This window comes from Orbicella franksi, chromosome 13 (genome assembly GCF_964199315.1).
Source record: "Orbicella franksi chromosome 13, jaOrbFran1.1, whole genome shotgun sequence".
Taxonomy (NCBI): domain Eukaryota; kingdom Metazoa; phylum Cnidaria; class Anthozoa; order Scleractinia; family Merulinidae; genus Orbicella; species Orbicella franksi.
In genome coordinates, this window is record NC_138157.1 from 1,262,318 (window position 1) to 1,286,499 (window position 24,182).

Below are 24,182 nucleotides of genomic sequence, written 5' to 3' on the forward strand. Positions count from 1 at the left end.
AACACCGTGTTTTGAAGGGATCACTAAAGAAGGGTCGATTCAAACGCGACACTTTATTATCCACAGGTAATCAGTTTGTTAGTAGCTGATGTTTCTTGCAGCAAATAAACTTAAAAACGCTTTCATTTTGTTATACCTACTCTCTTTAACAATTAAAAAAGTTACGATAAGTTAGGTGCGTTTTAACTGCACCATTCTCCCTTCAGTAATGTACATCTTGACAGTAATTTGAGGTAATTTTGAATCAGTGGGCATTCACCACAATTATTTATATCGGCAATATCATAGAGTATATTAAACTTAACAAGGTTTATTATTACAAGGGCAAGATGTTTGCACAACTAAGTCTAATCTTTTTTTAATGTTCTTGATGCAAAATGCTAGACACCATCCATCTCCTTGTGTGATGAGACAATGATTTCTTGCACTGATTCAAAATTAGTTCACCTGCTATGACATAAAAAAATTCCACAATCATTTTATGCACCTGCATGTACTGCAGCATTTCATTACTGTTTTCAGAAAGGAAGAGTGGTGTGAAACAACTTAAAGCACTGAAATACGACAGAAAAAACACTTCTAATTCTGACATTTCTGCTTAAAAGTATGGACATGTTACTGTACATAATTTAATAAATGTTCTGAGAGGTTGGAGACATTAATTACTATGTCAAGGAATGCTGGCTATGAACAATGCATAACCAACATTACTCGACACATATGCACAAAATAATAATGGTATCAACTGACTACATCTAACTGTCACAACATGTTATATGCCTGCAATGCCCACTAAACAGGTCCATTTGATGTGATACATGCTGTACATTCTAGCTAAACAAAACTGAAAAACTCACAATAGTGTATCAGAGTTCAGTTGAATGGTGTGGGCAACCTCATAAATGTCTCTCTAATCAGTCAGAAAAATGATCCTGTACAAAGATTTGAGAATGCTTGAATAACTTGCCTCTAACCCAGCCAAAGAGCTCAGAGGAACAAGTTTAAAATGCCACTTAACAAGATGGCTGCTAAAAGAGTTTTTATTCACTGATGCGCACACTGAACACGAGGCCCATGCCCTGCTTCATCGTCACTGCCATCCTCATACGCTTCTCTTCTCTTCTGGTGGTACCTGGGGTCAAGCTCTGTAAGATCCACCTCCTCTGCATCCTCACCCGGTGAAGGCTGCTTAGGCCGACTTGGAAGTAATGACTCAAGTAACTGCAACATAAACAAACATACAGGATTCTCATTGTGATAACAAACGTACAGAACTTTGATCAGATTGAAAATGAAGGATAAATAAATAAACAAATATATAAATATATAAATAAATAAATACAAAAAGCTAGGGAACATTGAAACATATCACATTTCTAATTATCATATTACACAACACTGGTTCCCAAGGAGGACATCAAAATTTAGCATTCATTAACTGAAATATCTTGACTTCACTGTTAATCACCCAGGATAACTTTTCATGTACTGCTATAGCCCTCAACATTGAGATTTATGCAAGTATTTGTGATTTCATAGTCAGATATTGACTTGTGAATTTGTCCCTGGTAAACAAATATACACAAACATGTGCAATTAATACACTACTTCTCATCACTTTATTGTTAATGCTGACAAAATGTTGTCTGAAAGTTTATCTGCTGTTGTATAAATCATTAATTAAAATGCTGAGTGTAATCAATCTAAATACACAGTCCACAACAAAAATACTCACCGATATTTTGTCGCAGGGGATGAAATTATTGGGTGGAAATTCAATTTCAAATTTGATATAGAGGTTTCCTTTGTCATAAGGTCTTCTGTAACCTGGCATGCCTTCTCCAACCACACCTCTTATACAACCTGGCCAGAATTAAATAATTCATCATTATTATAAAACACAGTCTAAATCCAGCTCTAAAAATACATGTTCCCAGGGTTCTCCATAACCCCTGAAAACATGCAAAAAACACCACTTGATAGCAATGGACTGCCAACCTTGAAATTTCCCACGATGCAAACTGTACTTAAAAAACAACCTTTTCATTACCTCCAAGCTGATAACAATGAAAAACTCTAACAAGGAAGGAGAATATTACGAAGGTAATCTAAATAACGGTCTCTGAGTGAGTGTCAAGAATCTTTGCTCATCAATAATGAATGGTTTATACCTTGTGTAACAATATTAATTTTGATGCCAGTCATTAAAGGGCATCTGACAGCCTTCTGCACATGTGCAGCAATTTCATTTCTTATCCAACCCCACAGTTTTCAAAGTTGATACTTAGGAGAAGAATCCCTCTCCATTGACCTTGTGAGGTGTGTGAAAATAGTAATACTGATATTGAAGAACTGTTTAGTTATCCATGAAAGATTAAAATGCCAAGTTTGTGTTTTAAATTCAATACTGTCTAGAAATACAATGTCCTTGAGAGGGGTTTTCAAAGCATCTAGAGATGAAAGCTACTTTCAACCCATATCCATCTTGTTTTGAAAGAAAAAGGGAAAAAAAGAGATGGGAGGATGAACTTCAGAAAATTCACATAGCTGCAGATGTACATGCAAGTTGGAAGAAGGTATAGCATATGTGCTTGTATACAATGGACATAGCCCTCACACAACATAAACATGATAAATATTCTTTATGAACGAAAGATCCAAAGCAAACAGATAAAAGAGATTTTTGAAAGGCAGGTGAAACTCGAAGCTGACACGATTTCTATTGCACAGGTATGCACTTTATTGTGCCAATGGCCCTTTATGTTCTTATTATTCCCTGTAGGGATTACTGCACTAACCTGGCTCTATAACCTGTCCAGCTGGATATTTTACAATTAAATCTCTCTTATCAAGGTGTTTGATCACCATATGAAAGCCACACAGTGCTTCTGCTAGATGAATTTTCTTTGTCATGAACAGATCGTCTCCCTGACGGCTGAACAAATCATGATCCTTCTGCTGCAGGACCAGAATAACATCACCAGGTTCCACACCAGGCTACAAAAACATAACAACATCTAAATGGGAATTGTCCAGTTTGTATGTTTAATTTCACATGATATCCACAAGAAAACAGACAAGCAAAATTTCCCTATGAATAAATATTAAAAACATTTATCAATAAACATTCAAGAAAATGTAATTATTATGTGTTCATTTCAAGACCATGACACTATTTATGCTAGTCAAGATACATGAATGTTATCTTATGCAGGCTTTTAGCCAGATGGGTGTCCAGGCATCCTGTGGACAGTCACTTTGTTAGGAATATTGTTTTATTTTCCATGTTGCCTTACTGTTTATTTGAGCAGACCCTGTAGCACATTTTGGATGCCCTTTTTTCCATTTACTGTCTCTCTCCTCCACAGAGGCTCCCTAGGGGAAGGGGAAGTGAATTGGGAGTGAGAAGGCATGCGGGGGACGATGGCAGAGGCCTCTCTTTTCCCAGTGTTCCCAGCACTTTTCCGTTCTTCCCTCTCCCCAGCCTCCAAACTACCAGCCTACATGGTCAAGGCAGCATGAAAAAGGCCTCTGCAGAGGAGAGAGATTAGCAGTTGTTTCCCATGATTGCTGGACATGAAACCAAAAATTTAGTTTCCATGAAATATAAAATCCTTGGGCTTGTGGATACAAACTGTACATTTTTTTGGGGGGGGGGGGGGGGGCGGGGCGGAGGAGGAATTTTTTAAAGTTACTCAGCTAGATGGTTAATACTGCCAAAGTTAAGTTTTAATTCCCGTAACAAATTATTATATAACAGTTGTAGATCTACAACCTCTCTCACTGTTTGCCACAAGGTTTGTCTTACCTCCTGATCTCCCTCCCCTCTGAACGTTATTTTTTGACCATCATTCATACCCTTGTCTACATGAACCTGCAGAGAACAATCACAAGAATTACTATACATGTAGCTCTTGTTGCTGTCTGTTCAGAGAAGCACTTGACTCCATGTAAGGTATCTGTGTGACTCGCATGTCCTATGGCTTACAGATTTTCATCTACTTTACTTTTCAATGCATGTAGCGGCATATGCTTGTACTTTACCTCTAATATCTTGCTTTCTTTGACAACTTTTTTACCCTGGCATTTCTTACACCTGTCTTTAGGATTGAGTACCTCACCTGAAAAATCACAAAGCACAATAAGTGATATGGCTTGGAATACAAACAATCCTCCTGGTGAAAGAATCTCCCTTTCTATAAGCTTACTTGCAATGATTCACTCAGTTCAACAACTGTTGATTATCTGACATTGTACATGGACCTTGTCTTTCATACAATGTTGACAATACAGTATTTATTTAGTAATTTTCATTTTTATGAAATAACTTTATTTCAAGAGGGTTATACTACCTGGTGCTTAGCACTAATAATCTGCAGCCCTCAATACTAATTAATATAATAATTATCTACAAATTATAATATAAAAACAATAAAAATAATTATGAAACAAACAACTACATAATTAAGCTAAGAATAAAACAAGCCAATTAAAATGAATTATAAATGCTGCATAATTTAACGTGACTGCAAACAGCTGACATTAACTAAAGGAGGCAGCTATAATCAGTAAAAGCTACATGTAACACAAAGTGCAGAAAGTTTCAGGAAGGCAACATGTATTCTTTGATATCGAGTTAGTTGATTTTATTGATCATGATTGAAGTGCAATCAGTAGGAAGGCAGCATGGACATTTCGTCAAACAAAATTGTCAGACTACTTCAATCGACCATGGTTCTTCATCATTATGCACATCCTACATGAATGTTCTCTGTACTTGCAGAGAGTGTTTGCATCAATGAACAACTCATAATATATAAAAAAAAATTATTACCTTCACCACTGCATTCATTGCAAGACGTCTGCATTTGCTGCACCATTCCAGGACCAATCGGACGAATGGTCACCTTGATGCCACGCCCTTTACACCCTGGGCAAGTCCGAACAGCTCCAGCTTTTCCACCAGCCCTGCCAAAAATATGCTCATGTTTGTTTTGTTTTTCACAGGACCATAAAGAAAGTTAAATCCAAGCCAAGAAAATGTAATGTACTGTAACAAAACATGCTACAAACAAACTGATTTCCTTGTTTTGTAAAATAGCTAACACTTGCAGCCTGATAACCAGTATGCTCAACTGGAGCACAGAGTCATTGCATTTATTATTTCATAAACAAACATACATGTATTCTGTAAGTTTCACTCAAATGAGGATAAAAAAAACAATCTTTTATTAACTTCTTACAGGTCAACCACCTGAACTATAAGAACTGAAAGTTCTGGGCCTCTTGGAAAGAAGAGTTAATCAATCAGATTGTTACTTGGGAACAAAGGATAGCTACCTTTTTCTTAAATAAACCAATAACATTGAAGAATACAAACTTACAATAGTTCCATAACAAAATTGGAAACCTGATGAAAGTGTGGATTGCCACAGTTTCAATCCTAAGTTTTGTGTGTTTTCCAATGGTTTCAGTTTGGTTGTCGCCAACTAAATTTTCCAAGCGAAATTTATAATTATGATACAAGTAATTCATCATCAAAGACTGAAGCTGTAGTGTGTATATACATGTACAAACTGTAACACAAACGAGTGTGTGTGGATCGTAATCATGCATTCATGTCAAACAGACCCTTATTTCACAAAAAAAAGCACTCCATTGTTCTCAATTTGATTGGTTACTTTTCTTTCTGGTGGCCTGGTTCAAGTACAATGTAGTCACACTGCAATTATCGCCTTTGTTTAAGACCTGCACCTTTCTTCTGATTAGAGTTTCACTATTATCCTCAATACAATGCACAAATGTCTTCTTTGTCTTACCCTTTACACACTGTGCAGATCACATTCTTACTGAGTTGCAATTTGGTTGACTTTCCATTGTAAAGATCTTCTAATGTAACTCTGCAAAAACAATAATGATTAAGCTTGCACAAATATGCCACAAATTACATGCACATGCACAATAAATATGCAGGATTTATTCTATTGTACAGGACTGCATGCAGGGTTTCACTAATGACCGGGCACAGGGCAAATTGACTTGCAGATTCATCAACTGTCAAATAATTTGGCTCTTATTCCTGACAGTTTTCATATAATATTATCTTACAAGTACATTTCGACTTCTTTCATTTGAACATCACTTATACAGTACTGTGGCAGTCTTGTGTTATTTTCATGTGTCTAACAGTCTTCTGAAAAATCCAGATTATTTCAAGCTAAAGAAACAACCTGTAGTTGTGCTGGTTACAGTACATTTTATTTCCCTTCTATCTTCAATTTTTGAAGCAAATTCGCCCAATGATGTAAATAGAGACTGTTCATAAAACTCATATTACAGTAAGCCACCACCTGATTTAGGCAGCAAGAGGTGTTTTTACCCCTATCAAACGGCTACCATGAATACACATAGTTTGACATTGTTTTTAGAAAAACTGATGACAGATAAGACTCCAGAATAGAAGGGGATGGCTGATAAAAACATCTCTCATTGTCCAAAGGCATTTCTTTTATCACCAACATGGTCTTTTGATTTTCCAAGTGTTTGCTTTTTGTGCCCAAAGATGATCGTTGAGACCATCCCTATTATATGGAACAGTTGTCACAAGCCACCAAATGAGTTTGTATTCAAAGGAAATTATGTCTGTTCATACACGTACATGTAGTTATATCACACTTTATACTACTTTCTGTCTAACCCCTGTTAAGGAGCCATTTGCCATTACTGAACTGGCCACTTAAAAAGGGTTTGACGGTTCAAGTGTTTGTGTAGCAACAAGTGAATCACATGGAAATAAACATTACTTTAAAGGGTGAAATAGATCTTCTCCTCGCCTTCTTCTCTGTCTGAACCCTCCACCACCTAAAAAATGAGTAAATTGCATTGGATTCACTGTAATGAACAATCTGATGCTTATTATTCCTAAAGTTCACAACATTCAATTTAGACATCTTTTACACTTTAATTAAATTACAGATGTAAGATGTCATCTTCTCATTAGTGATAATGTTTGTCACATGAATGTAAAAAGGGTGAACTTGACATGTCAACTGCACTTGAACCAATCAGATGGTAGATCAAACCACACATTACTAGACTGACAATAGTTATTACTAATTTAATTTCTAATTTAATTTAATCCATTTTCACTGCACAAATTATGAGCCATATGAAAACACAAAAGCAATAATTCATATATCACAAAATGGAAAGAAGAAAAGCAGCAGGGAAGGACTAGAAGGGAACATTATTAACTAAGTGAGAATCTCATAGGATATCTGTCTTTCTGATATATTAAGGCTGGTTTTCATAAGCGGCAGAGTCGAAATCAGAGGCACAGAGTGAAACAATCTAATGAAAATCAAGCTGACAGAGTCAGAAGCAGAATACCAATTGCACTCATAACTCCCTCGCTTATGATCTATTGAAAACTAAGAATAAAGAAATCATAATACTTGTTTCAGGGCCTTGTGATTAGTTGGTGTTTCTTCTTCTGGTTTCTATTCCTACAATCTAGTTTGCATTGGATCACAAGCAAAGGAGTCGTAAATGAAATCAGAAGAAATGGAAACATTCCGATTCTTCCAATTCCAATTCTGTTGAGTTTATGACTCTGCTATTAATGACTCCAATTTTTTATCTCAATAGGTCATAAGTCCTCCACAAACTCCGCTAGTGAAAACCAGCCTTTATGATGAATCTATTCCAAATCACAGTGTAACAAATAGATGTGACTTAATCATTACATTAAAGCTGTATGTATCATTCTTTTGGCCAAATTAAAACAACGATGTTGTAACATCATTCCTTTACTTTTTAAGGTGGCTCAACACAGTTTTTGATGCCTGTGTTTCATTCACCTTTTTCTCTAAAACCCTTGATCCCTCGGTCGCCAAAAATGGCAACAAGCAAGTTAACAACACAAACTTTGTTTTTTTGATAATTAAGCTGACGTATGTGCTGTTGCCATGGCAACATGAATAAATATAAACGGGCCTTTAAAATCGCTTTTGTCGATTAGTAGAAAATCTAGTCATTAGGTTTTCTTTATAATTTGCATTCAGGAAGCCTGTAACAATACTCGCAAGTTAACACCATTTTGATAATAATTTAGCAAAGAGATCTTTAATTATCCCTTGTTGAAGGTTCAAAGGAATATCTAGAATTTCCTTTGTTAAAGTTCACTTTTTTTCAATGCTCTAGTTACGTATTTCCTAAAGTATTTTCATGCCAAATTTCATGAAATTCTAATGAGTGGTTCTGGAGAAAAAGGCGTATTTTCGAGAAAGCAATTTTTCATTCAGTCACAATTTTTTACTTACTACGCATGCGCTGCATTTAACCGGGTTCTTTCGGTAACAATGCAAAAGCTAAGAATTGCTGGGTTCTTTGCATCGTTACCTTTTCTAACATATCTTTCATTGTCAATCTCTCTTGAAATTATGTGACGAGTCTCTTCAATGGTTCAATAATTTACAGGCTAACCATGCTACAATGCTTTCTCAATTTACCAACACCAAATACCAATCTTTCTGATAACCAAACAAAGGATTTGCATCTTCTTCTGTTATATACAAAGCAATACCACTATGCTTGCAAAACAATGCAAAAGAAACAAGATACTTCTGAATTCATATCTAAATTCATTATCCAGCTTGAAATAGACAGATGACTTGACGTGACCATGTTGCCCTTTCCCCCGGCTATATACATTTGTACAAAGCTAGAGAAACATATTGTTTGTAATATTTACTATCGTATACATTATCGACTACTTGTATTTTTCATTAGTATATTATCAGTTGTAACAACCCTCTTTTTTGTACTACTTTTGTAATTTGTTGCAATATTGTAATATGTTTTTATCAATAACATAAACTATAAAAAAAAATCTTTGTAATAAAAGATTAAAACCATCAATACTCTGTGTTCAATTCTAGAGAAAAATAGCACAGATAATGCGGGCATTGGGCAAATAAAGTGATCGCTCTATTGACGGCATGTTTGTTTTTTGCAATCCTTGTGCGCACGCTGAATCGCATCGGCAAAAGCGTGTGCGAAAACTGTGTTCGGCTACCTTAAATTCATGGGTATGAAAACCTCTGTTTAAATTTCATTATAAACTGACAATCACAGTGCATCACTTCACATCATTGAATTGCTGAGAGATCAATGTAATTACAGCTAGTCTTAAATTTGAACACCTTTCATACACTTCCATGATTTTTTTTGCCTTTAAATTTTGCCTTCAAAGCATACCTAGAAACTAGTTACTATGTACTATGTCAATAGCTTTTGTTTGTTGTCATTAAACAGTGAATTCGTGATGGGTTACAATATTTCAACTGCTTCCTGCAGATCTTCATCAGCTAACAGGGCAAACCAGTTATGTATTACGATTTGTAAGACCATTTATCACAAATGCTAATACACAAATTTATCAGAGAATTTATCTCCTGATGGAGACCAGAATTAAGTAAATGTTGCAGTCCACATTCAAGTATGTAGTGTAATGAAACAAAACACAAGCCACAAAAAAAGGTCACCCTCATAGAAAGTAATGTAAATATAATGACCACGTGCAAATATAGAATTGATAAACATGATCATCAAATTGAAGTTCTTCACATGATATCAGAAGGTTGGTTTTCCAAGGATGTAGCAAAAACTATCTATTAGTCTGCTGACACTTGTCAAGCCATAACTGTAGAAAAAAATTACAATCAACTTTGCACTTTTTCATCGCAGGTTATGACCTGTATATATACCTACTATGAAAACACTGTGAAATGACATGTTAGCCAAACACCATTAGTTAAAATGAACCAAGTGGAAAGTCAGACTTCAATACATGACTGACAAAACAACACAGCTATTATATATAACCTTTTTTATATTGTAATATTCCAAATGGTTTATTTTAATGAAGAACTTCTAAACCATTGAATTAAAATGATGTTCTTATGAGAAATTATGACTTCAATATTACTAGAAATTACAGTTTTTTGGTCCAAGATAGTAATAATCAAGAGTTACTTGATTTTATGATCTTGAGCATCTCTCACATCAAGTTAGCACTAGAATAGTTTTAGGTGTGACAGTAAAATCAAATAATTTGTGTTTTTGTTTAGCTATAACTTAGCCATAGCATAGCTGAATTGAATAGAAGCACACAATTGTAAAACAAACACAGCAAGAAACCAGCATTCTTTGTAAACTTCACTTTTTTATTGGATGGAAAAGATCTCCTTCTGCATGTACTCTGTACGCTATCTAAATCAAAGGTTAAACATGTTAAAGATCTTTCAGTATTACAATTGCTTTCTGAAACCAAAAAAAGGCAGAAATGTTACTCACAAGTAAAACAAAGGCTGTTAGTTTTCTGTTTGTGGTTTATTTTTTTTACTTAAAGATTGACTCTTCACTAACTGAAGGGAAATGTAATTTCCGCATGCTTAATATTTGCGTGTGAAGGTGATACATGTACATGTATAATAAACATCATGCTAAATTGCAGTAGGATTTTTTTTTTTTTTTTCATCATGTGTGATCACACTGTACATGTCAAAGGGTGAATGAATATAGCACAAAATAATTGGTTAAAAAAATTGTTGCTAAAAATAAAGCACTTTTTAGATATCACAACAGTTAACCAATTACACTCAAGAAGCAATCATCAGAACACGTTTTATGGAAAAAACACAAACTTAATTACAGATCAGCAGTCATTCCTTTTGTTGGTGAAACAATCAATTACAAAGGATAAATTATTTTTTCATCAAAAACAAATATAATTATGGCATGTTAGATTGCATAAGTAAGACTTGAAATTAACATACAGTATATTTCCTGGAATGTACATGTTCCACATAGAACATGCACTATAAGGTCTATAATATTCCCTCACTGTTCTAAAATATTCCCTTCCTGTTCTATAATATTCTTTTGCTGTTCTTTAATATTAACTTGCTGCTCAAGTTGCGAATGATGTGAAGTACGAATGTCCCCAATTTGCCACTGGTTTCCTTGGTGACAAGATATTTGTAACGCTATGCAAAGAGTTCTATTTTCAGCGAAAATTACCCCGAGATCGAGGGTTATCAATTTTCCACAGCTCGACAACATAATAAAAGTCTAGATTTCTACATGAATTCATTACCAATGGTGACACTTACAGTAATATTACGATTCCACAAAATAGCCACTTATCATGTTATAGTTTAGAGGAAAACGGTTGCACAACGAATTCATCGCATGCCAAAATTTGAATTTCGTGTACATATCTACGCGTAGAATTCAGATGTTAGCTAATGTCAGAGATTTCTGCCTCGCAAAAGGGGTTGAAATTTCCCAAGAACGGGGCATTATAGAAATTCCCCCAGCTAAACAAGATAAAAGGATTATTTTATGACGTAGCTAACCCAAAGGAGCCGCAAATGTGGATGGAATGTTCTTAATACATCACCGATTTTCAGAAGCTGGGCTGATATCGAAGTCTCGACACCAATATCTTCACAAAAGACGACTTACTGTTCCTTTCAGGGCTTTGGCAAGGCATGGTCGCAGTGGAACTCAATAAATACGTTCGTCACTTAAGCATGTTGCCAAATTGTTGCCAATTTGATATTTGCGACTTACCAGAGTCGTGAAAAGACTAAATGATTTGTCAGTTTCTTTGCTTCTTAGCTTAATCCACTTCCGGTTAAGATTCGTTTTTTGGCATTTTCCTCCATTCTAAACATGCTTAGGACAGTAAATGTTCAGGCGCCAACACGATCAAAATATCGACTTACCGAACATTCCACCGCCAAAACCACCAAAAATATGCGACAAGAGATCGTCCATACCTCCACCTGAACAAAAGTATAAGTAAAAAAGGTAAAACTATGAGGAGAAAGTGACAAGATGAAACGTAAACGAAAGAGCAAATCAACTCAACTAAAGCTTCCTTTGAGTCAAACATGGAGGATAATACGTCACATTTAAAGCGGAAAGCAAATTATGGTCAATTTGTAAAGTCTAGGCATAAAAAGGTCGGTACAAATGAAGTTAAAAAGAAGGATTTAAACGGTTTCCAAATGACTTACCCATACCAGCACCTTCGCGAAGTCCTTTCTCTCCATATTTGTCATAAAGTTCTCGTTTTTCAGGGTTCGAAAGAACTTCGTGAGCAAAGCTTATTTCCTTAAACTGAAGACAAAAGGTTAAATTCCAATTTTAGAACCTTACATACCTAAATTATCGGTTTTAAAAATGAATAACTGCAAAGCAACTGACTCACTCTGTCGCCAGCGTCCGGATTTTTGTCGGGATGATACTCTTTCGCGAGCTTCCTGTAAGCCTGACGAATTTGATGATTTTAAAGCAGTGAAAATCACAACAGTCGACAAAGAAACCTCAAAAGATTATTCTACACTTTAAAAATCCACCCAGTTTACCTTTTTTATCTCTACATCACTCGCATTTGGCGTAACACCGAGAATTTCATAGAGCCGCGTGTCCGCCATATTGGGCAATAGAAGGCAACTGTTGTGTGACCGGCGACCGTCAGATGACGTAATAGTGCACGTGCTCGTGTCCAGTCAGTCGCAGACGACAATTAAACATGATGTCTCGTCGGATAAATAAGGAGGAAGTCACGAAAACTAAAATTGCGTTTAACAATGCACAAAAACAAAATAGCAGACACCGAAGACCTTTGCTTTAAGTTTGATACATCGTCGGACTGTTCCATTTGTTGATTTTTTTACCGTTAATCTTAGGTTTTATTTCGTGCTCATTGCACAGCTTTTAGCGCCATGTTGTCAATTCTGAATACATCATCAGATCTCAATACTACTAAATGTCGGTTTGACCGGAGAAAGCCCATTAAGTGAGGCGCATTCCGTGCCTTGCTCTTATTCTGTTTTACGATAGCTCCGCAAAATACTACATTTTTGCGTTTCTAGTTCAGTCTGTTTGACGCGTGACTTTAATGTACCGCGGCGAAGGGCAGCGAGTCGGTGTAAAAGTGAAATGGTATGAAATGAAGTGGATTTGTCAAAATATTTGCTTATTTAAGTGCTAGAAAAAGCTTTAAAAAAAACCTTAAGCGCGCAGAGTAAATAATGACGACCTATTGTTAGTTTTTTCCTTTAATCGTTGTGGCTTAGGGCAGCTGTGAATAATTCATAGGCGATAGGACTTCTTCCTGAACTGTTCTGCACGCAATGTGGTTGTTTCCTCGCGGATGTCAATGATTTTTCTGAGCTTGAGTTGTCATTTACTACATACATGTATTTGACTTACACGAACAGTGATTAAAATCCATTTCAAATAAAACAGTACGGAGCATCTCATTTCGCCCACACAAGCACAGTTCCTACACGAAAGCCGTTACGAGGGAACAGACTGGGCCGGAACAACTGACTAGCTCATATCGAACGATCGAATAATGAGATGGTTTCCAAGCTGGACAAACCTGGCTGTTGTTAATCTTAATGCATTTATGAGCTCAGTATTTGATCGCTTTTGAAGGGACTGAGAATTCATACGTGCTCGTGAGAATCGCCAGGGTTATTCTAGGGTTATGTACTGGAGCCTAAACCCATTTGTCTATTCCCTATCAAGCCAGAATCTCGTTAGCACAAAGTTCGTGGCATTTGAAAAGAAAATCTGAGGCTTACACAGACAGCCTTGAATCGATGAATGGGCCCTTGAATATATAATTCAGCCACCGCTTAAAATTATCGCTATAGAAAGTCGGAACAATATGTAGCTGTTGCACGAAAAAGAAAACCATTAAGCGACGATTCACGCTAAAATGAAAGAACAAAATAATAGAATAATTAATATCTGATGCAAATCGAAGAAATAGCGCAGACAGTTTTATTCAAAATAGAAAGCATCTGATAACCCGTCAAAATTGGGCCAAGAAATTGAGTGAACCAGTACAAGAATCTATAACAGTGTGTCATTTATGACGTAATGGTTTTGGGGGCGAACCAGCCCTTTAATAGCCAACCCAAGGCTAATAGGGCCACTATGGTTTCACCTTGAACTCTCAGCTGAAACAACAACTCAATGCTTGAAGAGATTAATATTTTACTTTACTCAGTTCGGTTCTTGACAGGAGGATTTTACGGCAAATTATTTTGTCGCTTATTCTTCAACGCGTCCTCCTGACTCAGCTTGACATGACAACCATGTGATACTGATATGGAGCAAATTGTTTCCTCTGAACACGCATTTAAATTTCAACTGCTCAAAAGAAATGTGAATATGCCAATAGGCTATCACAGTAATTTTGCGGTCACAGAGAATAATAATCCGGCTTTCAGGGCAGGAAGGAAGAACACCCAGCTATCCACCGGCTTATCCAATACCTTTAATATGTACATACAATTAACAATCGATAGTTATATTTCGCATCAGTCACTACTCAAATGCAAACGCTTCGGAATTAGCGTGACACGTTATCATTAAGGTAATATGATACCACTTTGTTTAAGTACACTTTTCCCCAAACTAATTTCCACATGTTGCGCCAAAAGTTGGGAGAATTCCAGTGTATAAAAATACAGCTTCAATCAGTTGACGTGACACTGTATTGAGGGAGGAGTGACATCCTGATTGCTGTACTATTCGCGTTTCCATGCAGAAACCTGAACGAAGCTTGAAAGAATTTTAACAGGTTAGCTTTGGTTGCTGAGTGGGCAGAATTGAATGAATAAAAGTAATTTAGTACGCAAGCGAGATCCAGAGATAAATACTGACAAGACATATTTAATTTCAAAAACCATATAGATAGAAGTTTCGCTTTGAAACCCGTGAAGCATACTTGCTATTGTAGCAAGAAAATCATGAGAACATTGTGTTCGGTACGGCTCGTGACTAGTGCTTTGGTTTCTTCCGCCTGTTCATACACACGCACTCTGTAGCCTTATGCGTGATAATAAAAGAATTTTAGCGAAAGTTCTCGACCACTTGTCAACTGAAACGAACAGGGCTGTCAAATTGATTAGAAATGACATGTTTACTTAACAACAGCTGAACAAATTCCTTCCGAGCCAAGTAACAGGTATGTCCAAGGTACGCCAGATATCTGAAACTCAAGTGAAACTGTGGATTACCAGTCGCGACGCTTCTCCTCTCCCCTTTCCACGTTCCACCCCTCTCTTCTCGGAGAGGAACAGAGACCGGACTCGAATGAGCGGTGGAAATCGAGCCTAGAGAAACTGTTTTGCACATATTCTTAGCTCTGATTAAATTCATCAAATTGATAGAGTTATCATAGTGCTCCAAACGAAAACAATTCATGCTCTACCTTAAAAGTACCTTACCTTATTTATTATCTGGCTTTTCCAATTAAACGTTTACTCTTTGCCTTTGTTTTATCTAGCCCTCTTCCGCCCCACCCAAGGAGAGACTGAAGTACAGCACAAATCATTAAATAGACTGAATTTGGTCGTTTAATTCTCACTTTGTGATCAGAGATATTTTGGCACTTGGCACACAGTCTTGAGGTGCGACCATATTTCTCCGCCGCTGAGAAAATGGCAAGGGCAAAGTTACTCAAATCCGGGAGACTTAACAAGAAAGAGAAGTGTTTCTGGTGTCGCTGCTAATACTTCATCCATAATGTTTATTGTCATCACTTCAGCAATTTACATAAGATTTGGTTGCTTAGATAATGTAGATCTCAGACAGAGTTTTTGTGGTTCAAACATGATATATAGTTAGTCATAGTTTCTGAAAATACTGTGTGTGGATCCTCACAAACAAAATAGTGTAAATAATATTGTAACACGCAGCCGCTGATTGATCAAAGTTTTGGCTTATTTTCTTATCTAAGTGAAAACCGCTACTGAAGTATTCAGTCGGCTTTACCATCATGATGCATCATAAAGTACCGTAAAAAAAGCACAAAGTAGCCCTTTCTGGTTCATTCTCCCGTTGGTATAATCGAAACGTAAAAGAAATCCTTACATTAGTTCCAGTGAATGGGCCAATATTCCATCATTAAAAACTGTGAGGTTTTCTTGACTTTTTGAAAATTCAAGACGCTTGCAAATCGAATTATTTTGTCGATTAATTCAAAATTGATGTGAGGTAGCCAGGAAAAATTCAAGATAAAAAATAAGTGCTTACTATAAAAAAATACTCTTTGGTTTTATTGTGTTATGAGCTCACCCGCCGTCCAGCCGGTCACTGGGGGTCCTGAACCAAGCCTGAACCTTTTCATGAGAACAGATATGGATTTCTGATTTCAAGACTGTTTTTTTTTTCCTTGATTAATATATGGCTCTTCCATCTGGCCACTTGAGTTTATTTACCTTAGTAAATAATTCAGATATATTGTTAATGTTCTTAAAAATGTATGCGTTTATGATAAATTATATCAGGAAAGCACATTTCCTCTTGCTGGGTTTTGGTAAGATTTATCGTCAAGATTAGTAAAGTTTGGATTAATTCTACATAGGTTAAAAAGGGGCCTTTTCCGGGCGACCACTGCAAAATTGCCGGACACATGGGCCCGATTGCTCAATATATCAAGTACGATCTGTTATTACGAACAAATTTCACGCAAGTCAAAGCACGGGTCCTACATTTGCTTGTATGAGTAACAATAGTAATTGTTCGGATATTTAAAAGCATGGTCAAAACTTTATGGTCCTTGCGCGTGTAAAATAAAGACACCTTTTCTTATTACAAGAAAATTCCCGTCACCGATGGGAATAAAGAAGCTGGAAATAAAGTTGCGAGTAGTTTCGTGCAATCCGGCTTAAACTCATGTCATTTACACGATTCAGAGTTACTGATCGACTTACAAAAGCACTCAAGGTTGAAAGAGTAATTAAAATTAGGTGGTTTCCGTGGCATCCTTCTCCCAACAGGAACGAAAAACTTTGCTTCAATGCACAACACGCAATCAGAGCAAAACACAAATTAAAACATGCACTATTGTGTGGCAACTAAAGTGTGACCTTGATGTGTTCACATTTTCATGACAATAAGACAAGGAAAGACCAGCGATGCCGTACGGAACTACTGAACTGAATTAAAGATGAATGTAATGAAAACTGAGAAAACATTGCGCTTTTAGTGGTTTTATGCAGGGTTAGTTGCGTTCTAAAGACGGAAGGTTACGGACGTTCAAGGCAGACAAATTGCCTCACGTACTTAGTAACCAAGAGTCGACGATTATAAAATGTTTAAGCAAGCAACCGGAACGATGATCCTGCTGGTATACGTTGGATCAATAGTGATCTAATCGGCTTCACGTATAAAATGAAGAATACAAAAGCAGAAACCGACACAACGTAGGATGATTATAAACCCTCTCACGGTCAGTCCCACCCCCCACCCCCTCTCACTTTTACCCTGATAACACCTGCACCACTCTCTATGTAAAAATGAACCACCGCTGACAGCGCGTACCCTCCTCCACTGAGTATTTGAGCCGTACATCAACTAGCTAATTTCAGGCTAACTTCTACAGCTGAGTTGCCAATTACCAGGACGACAAAAAGCACCTTTCATCCCCTTTTTTTTTCGCGTCAAAGTGAGCCTCCAACGTAATAGCTCTTTGGGCTCGTGTCAATCTCACTGTCGAATTGTCCCTGAGAAAAAAAACTGTGATGAATTTTCATTCAACAGCGAGAACTTCATTGCCACTTGGACTGGGTTTACGCTAGAAGAGATTTTTCCTAGACTACGAGTAGTCCCTCTTTCGCTTAGTCCGTCGTGCGTGACGCGAAAGGAAACCGCGAGAAAAAAATGGCCGCGCGAAATCCTGGGGGCGAGAAGAACGGCTGCGCGAGATCCTGCGGGTGAGAAGAACGCGAAAGGAGGATTTCGCGCGGCCATTTTTTTCTCGCGGTTTTCTTTCGCGTCACGCACGACGGACTAAGCGAAAGAGGGACTACTCGTAGTCTAGATTTTTCCGGATTCGTAAATGATTCCGTATTCATCACTTAAGGTCCTTTAGAGTATTGCTGGTTTTCAGTGTCACGCAATTCAAAATAGATCAAAATAAAAATCAAAACCGGTCAATAGATAAAGTCCAGAATCTGGGAAATGAAAGAAGGTAAATATGCAAAGACTCTCGCCAAAATTCTGGACATAGCAATTTTTCTTAAGCGGGATATGCGGAGAAATTTTTTACCCAAATTTATAGAGATTTGTATGGAGACGCCATGCCCGGGACGCCATGCTGGTGCCCATCCGTATGGGCTCCAAAATGGCGGCCGGAAACCAACAGAAACATCTGTCACTGAGTTTTGCTACAAAAGCGTGAATTTATCCCTCGAGGAACTCTAAAACATTAAAATAATACTTTTTCTAAGACATGAACTGTTCAGGTAGCCAAGTTCCCCGAAATAAGTCACTTTTTTAACCATCATGACAGGTCTCTAGGCCGTCATGTAAATGCCGCGTCACGCAAAAGCTTAGAAATTCAAGCGTAGTGTATCACAAAACCAAGAACCCATTGGGAGCGAAGATTTGTATGAATATAAGTTTTCAGCTGCTCTTATACATCATTTAAGTAAAATCTCAGGAAGATCAATAGTTTAGTAGTTCGAATTTTGGTGACGTCATGTGAAAACCAGCTATTCTTACTCCTGGGCGTTTACACTGTAAGGGTATTCGGATTCCTAACCCTTTACACACGACGATTCACGCTGAAATAGTTACCGAACTGATTGTTACCTCGACAACGTACTCAGGGTGAAAAATAATGCCGCCAAAAAAGAAGGCTGGGAGTAGGGGGGGACAGTCTGAATTTTTCTTTCTACTCGCTGATCACGTCAGTTGTTGTATTGTCCAACCAGGCATTTGTTCTACGTGGTCTCATCCAAAACCGTTGTGGTCTTCGTCATCATCGTCGTCCGTCCCGTCCGACAAAATGTAGAGAACGTCAACAATTGGCTTGCGTCATTAATTTCGTCTTCTCTCGAATATGGCATTTCCCATTATAAAATTGAGTGCCTGGTCCTGTAACAGAATGAAGCAAACAGCGATCGCCATCGGCAATGGAACTACTGGGTCCATCACTTCGGTTCTACTACAACCTCAAAAGTGGGCAGAAAAAGTAGCAGACGGGAAAAAATGTTCCCACTTTAAAATACGGATTCAAAATCTCCGGGACACGATCAAACCCAGGAGTTTATATTTCTTCGGCCGACTTGTGTGTAAACGACAAAATCAATCCGGTACTAAAACAATCTGGATTCGTCTCGAATCCGAAACAATTTCCGTTTAGTGTAAACCTAGTGTCATTTCACACGATAGCGACTATCATGTAAAAGTAAACTTTCGCTGCAGTTTAACGGACTACAGTCGCAGCTCATTGTAGACAATTTTTTTTTTATAATTTCTATAAGTTATTATATTACGGAATGCTGGTATCAAATATACAAATAAATTGGGTAGAAAATTCTACAGCGAAAAAAAATTAAAGGGTATTTTGAAGAAGCGCAAAATTACAAGTATTGATAGAAGTGTTAAGTTCATCAAATGTGATTTTATGAGAGGATATCAAGAAATCAGAACTTCACACACGTTTTGAATCTTTTGGTTGATTACTTCTTTCTTTTTAGTTTTTAGTCTTTTGGCATTTTTTCCCTCTATTGCAAGATGATGAAGCTAGTTCCCTTGACATCAAGCACTTGGGCTCTGTAACAAACTAATCACAACTAGAATAGAAAACTGAATGATTTAATGAAGGCGACTTTTCTCACGCATCATCAATTCCACACACACCAAAAAAAATACACAAAACGGAAAACCGACAATTTAGCCAAAGGCTTTCATGACGATTGACTTAACTCGTGTATTGAAGCAGACATTTTATCAAGACATTAAATGGTGACGAACCTGGATAGAAATGAATAAATTCCATGCAGGGGGGATGGGCGCAGGCAGTATTGGTGACGCGGGCGACATGAAACAGAATGAAAATAAATATAAATAAATAATTTAAAAAAGGTATATTGAGCGATAGACAATTTAAAACTACGCAAACGAAGTAAAATCAAAATAAACAGTAGCTGGGTCTGACAAGCAATAGCAACTTCAAGCAATTTTAGATTGTTGTAAACAGACAAACACAGTCTGTTGTCTCGGTAGTGATTTGCCTAAAAATAAACTTCACGACAGTATAGTGGTTTCTTATACACTTCAACTGATATAGCGCTGATAGGAATAGCGGCTTTCGATGAAAAGTCGCCCAATATCTCTCTGTTCAGTCACGTAGAGTACATAACAGTGCATGTATCTGATGTATTTTGCCTTTGCTTTGCCCCAGTACAGCGACATCATCACTCGGCACAGAAGTGCCATGACATCAGTTTAGTTTAGCCTTTGCTCTCACTTATTCTCTCCCTAGTATCTTTCCGAACTCAATCGAACACAGCCCAATGGACTGAGTTCGATTGGGTTAGATTTGTTCGCTTTAGCCTGGGAGCATGCTCTCATCATTCGTGGCACGAGAAAAGCCGTCGGCGAGTATCGTTGGTGGCACGAACAAAGCCGTCGACGAACGAAGCGTGAGTCTCCTCACCGGCTTGCTTCGCTCGGTTACTCTTTGCTTATCGCCTTTGTTCTTGCTGCAACGCATAAGAGCCTGCTCGCTGGCTATGTTTGGTTAGGTTCGACTGGTTCGGAAATCGAACTCATACAAAGTTCGGTGTTCGATTTCGTTCTATTGCAGAACTACAATCGTACTCAATCGAACTCAATCCATTGATTGAGTTCGATTTCCGAACGTTCGATTGACCATGCCGAGATGAACATGAAAGCACCAGGAACTTCTTGAGTATCACTGATTGCCCGCTATGCTGTAAAAGGTAATCCGGTTTGAAATGAAATGAGCATTGTCGACTTATTGTGTTGGAAAATTCATTATGCGAAAAACCAAGCTTGAATGGAGCGGAAATGAAAAGATCTGACTCGTGCTGTGAGCGCATCACGAGAAAGTTAATAAGCTAATGGAAGCTCGGAAACTAAAAAAGGATCAAAGTTCTGTGGCCTCGAGAACTGTTCAAGGGTCGTACAAGTTATCAGTTACGTTTGGATGAAGACAAAATGCTGATGATAAGCATTGAAGCTCTCAAAGCTCGAAGGGAAGAGAAGTACTTACTAACTTAACTTGTTCGAGCCATACTGACGGGAATATTATTGGCCCAGCTCGGACGTCGTTTTTGTACGAACCTCGCTGCGCACGCTCCATACTACGTGTACTGCCGCGACGTATCTCGGGCCAATATTCCCCGGTACAGAGGTTGGTATCAGGTTCATGCACAAGTTATTGTATTTTTCACGTGTGAACACTTTTGCTAACGACAACAATATTCTCAAGTTTAATAAGTGAGCCTAAACTTGTCGAGATTAAGTCGAGATCGAGATCTTCGGGTCTTCGATCCTCGGAAATCTCTGGCTACCTTCAGAAAATCTTCCCTGCAGATGTTTATTATTGTCCACAGAACCACGAGAGGACGGAGCATCTTGACAAAACCAAGCAATGTATAGAGAACTAATTAGCTGTTATATTGTTAATCATGATCATTTTATGGTCGAGAGCTCGTAAAAATAGCCAGTTATGCATCTTGTGCTCTGTAAAGTATTATTAACTTCCATTTCGGCTTGACATCAAAACGAATCCCTTCTTTGTATGAGGGCCTTCCGGAAGACAGAGTTCCAAACTGACTGTAAATCTTTTGCTGATACAAAATTACACCCTTGCCTTTTACGAACTTGAGCATTATCGAGTAGCGGCGTGATAAAAGTGCATGACTAGAAGGGGTGGCGAATGGTAAATGCGAGACTTTGCGAGACGACGAGATTAACGTTTTTCCTTGCGATCCCGAGACATTTTAATTTCTTCAATTGCGAGACCGAGACTTTAAAGCTCTTTAAAGTGTTTTAAATGCGAGCTCGAGACGTTCAGGTTCTAAGATGTTGTGATGTCTTTTAACTTTACCAACAAAAATAATTTAAACAAATCGGTACTAAACGACTTTCTTAGCCTTGAAAAAAATCGAGACTGCGAGACAGCTTTGTGAGAAAAATCGAGACTGTGAGATGCACATAACCGCTAAAAAACTAGACTGCGAGACTCGTGAAATTCGACGAAAATTTTGCGAGACCATGGGTTTTTAAAGGATCATTCGCCACCCCTACTAGACAAGGATTTCATCTCGGGATAAACCGTCAATCAGGCCAAATCCTGAACTGAACGGCTTCCCAGGGTAATAAAACTGTGGAACGTTGGTGGCGTGCTGGTTATTGAGCATTTTATTTCACCGGGAATTATATCTATATAAGAAATAAGACAAATAAGATGAGTTGGTCGAAGATCATACTCCCTTTGCACTTTGAATCTTTATAAAACTGGGCGGGAAGGATCAGGGTGTTTCTCTAATTTTAGAATTTTTCAAAATGGTACTTTTAATTTTTAAATTGTACTTAGCTCTTATTAACCAAGCTGGAGAATCTTGACCGAGGCCGTGAATAGAGATCGAACGAAAAATTCTTCACGTGAGACACTCGAGTCAGTCGAGTGTGAATCTTCGTCCCCCATTTTGAATTTTCTTTAAAAAATCGCTGATCTAGCAGCCCGACTATCTGGAGCTGGAACCAATGATCTGCTCCAAGGAGGAGGGGGATCTGGCTCCTTTTTCACAGAAAATTCATAAATTGTCTACTAAGACATTGTTAAATATGGAAGCATGGCCAATTTGAGCATCAAGCTGCTCCGATTTCTCAGAATTGGTAGAAAACTAGAAATTGCTCAGAATGCAAAAGGTTGCTCGATAGGAAAAACGTTGCTCGAAATACGAGAAGTTGCTAAAAAGTTGCCGAGCAACTTGTGGAAAGCCCTAGCTCCTATGGATACCACCCTAGTTGCTGAATGGGCTACCCTGGTAAAATAAAGTTGCTTACTTACTTACTCGTCCCGCCGAATTCCGATTCCTCCGGGGGCATCATGTTTCTTGGTGACTGTTCTAAGCCTTTTTCTAATGCCAACTATCTCGATCTCTATCGTTTTTTCTCTTTCTTCCGGCATACCCCGGCAATGGGAATCCCACCTCCCGTCTTCTCTTTTCTTTTCCCCCTTTTCCCATCTTCCGTAGGGTTCTAGCAACCTCCCTATCTGCCTACCTAATCAGATCAATTGGATCCACACATCGTCATAACGTTCATTTTAAATTAGAAAATTAGTTCACTTTCATATCCATCATTTTCTCTTGTATCCATACATTGTAATAGTTTTAGTAAACGTATTTTAGTATTTTGATATTTTAGTATCTAGATTAGTTTGAGTAGATAGGTGTCCCCAATTAGCTTACTGTATAGCTAAATACATCATGGACATGGAAATGAATGTTTATTATTATTAATAAGCCCAATAAAATTACTATTATTTTTATTGATTGTTTTATTAATATTTTATTTTTATCGAAACTGTAGTATATGAATAGTGTTTTTTCCCTCATTATTTTTATTATTATCATCATCATCATCATTATCATCATCATTAAACGCTAACCGGGCGTGTGTCCACTAATTTTAGAAAGTCGATAATGGCATCAGCTTGTGAATTAGTATTTCAGGATCTCATGATATTTTTATTTTCATCAAAATTTAAGTCTACGTTAGTGGACTGTGTGAAGATTTGTTAAATAGGTTTTCTGAGGAGATTTTCACAAAGTTTTCATTATTACTTTTATCACAACTATTATTATTATTATTATAATTATAATTATTATTATTTACTTTTACCTTGTAATATACCGATATTGACGTTGAAGCCCAGGAGGGAGCCATTATGTAAACACTGTTGAAATAGGTTTTAATGGTTTATTTCTTTTACTTACTTTTACCTTGTATATACCAATTTGTATGGAATATGTTAATTAATGTTATGATGATGATAGTAGTATTAGTATTAGTTGTAGTAACCATGATATCATGATTAGATACGGAAACATGTTTTACAGGTTTAACAGACATCAAATTATGTAAATATTATAGCATTTTGCAAAGCTTAAAATTAAAAAAAAAATTATTATTATTATTATAAATGAGGTCAAATGAGTTTTTCATACTTGAGGGACAAAGGAAAAGAAGGGCTGCTCGTAGTCCGTATGCCTTCTATAGCTGCGTCTGTATGACGTCTTTACCTTAATTACCTTGAAATT

At 37.3% G+C, this 24,182-nt stretch overlaps 1 protein-coding gene across 1 annotated transcript; it reads right to left on the reverse strand.

Moving 5' to 3' along the window:
- Window positions 1-34: 34 nt before the first annotated feature.
- On the reverse strand, window positions 35-12,888 carry LOC145464822 (dnaJ homolog subfamily A member 2-like). Its single transcript, XM_081448618.1, has 12 exons — window positions 12,438-12,888; window positions 12,281-12,340; window positions 12,087-12,189; window positions 11,793-11,852; window positions 6,804-6,861; window positions 5,820-5,900; window positions 4,835-4,968; window positions 4,045-4,121; window positions 3,809-3,874; window positions 2,799-2,997; window positions 1,736-1,863; window positions 35-1,221 (listed from the first exon to the last, which is right to left on the reverse strand). Exons 1-12 carry the CDS (start codon window positions 12,504-12,506, stop codon window positions 1,045-1,047), a joined length of 1,212 nt encoding a protein of 403 aa, XP_081304744.1. The 5' UTR covers window positions 12,507-12,888; the 3' UTR covers window positions 35-1,044.
- Window positions 12,889-24,182: the final 11,294 nt, after the last annotated feature.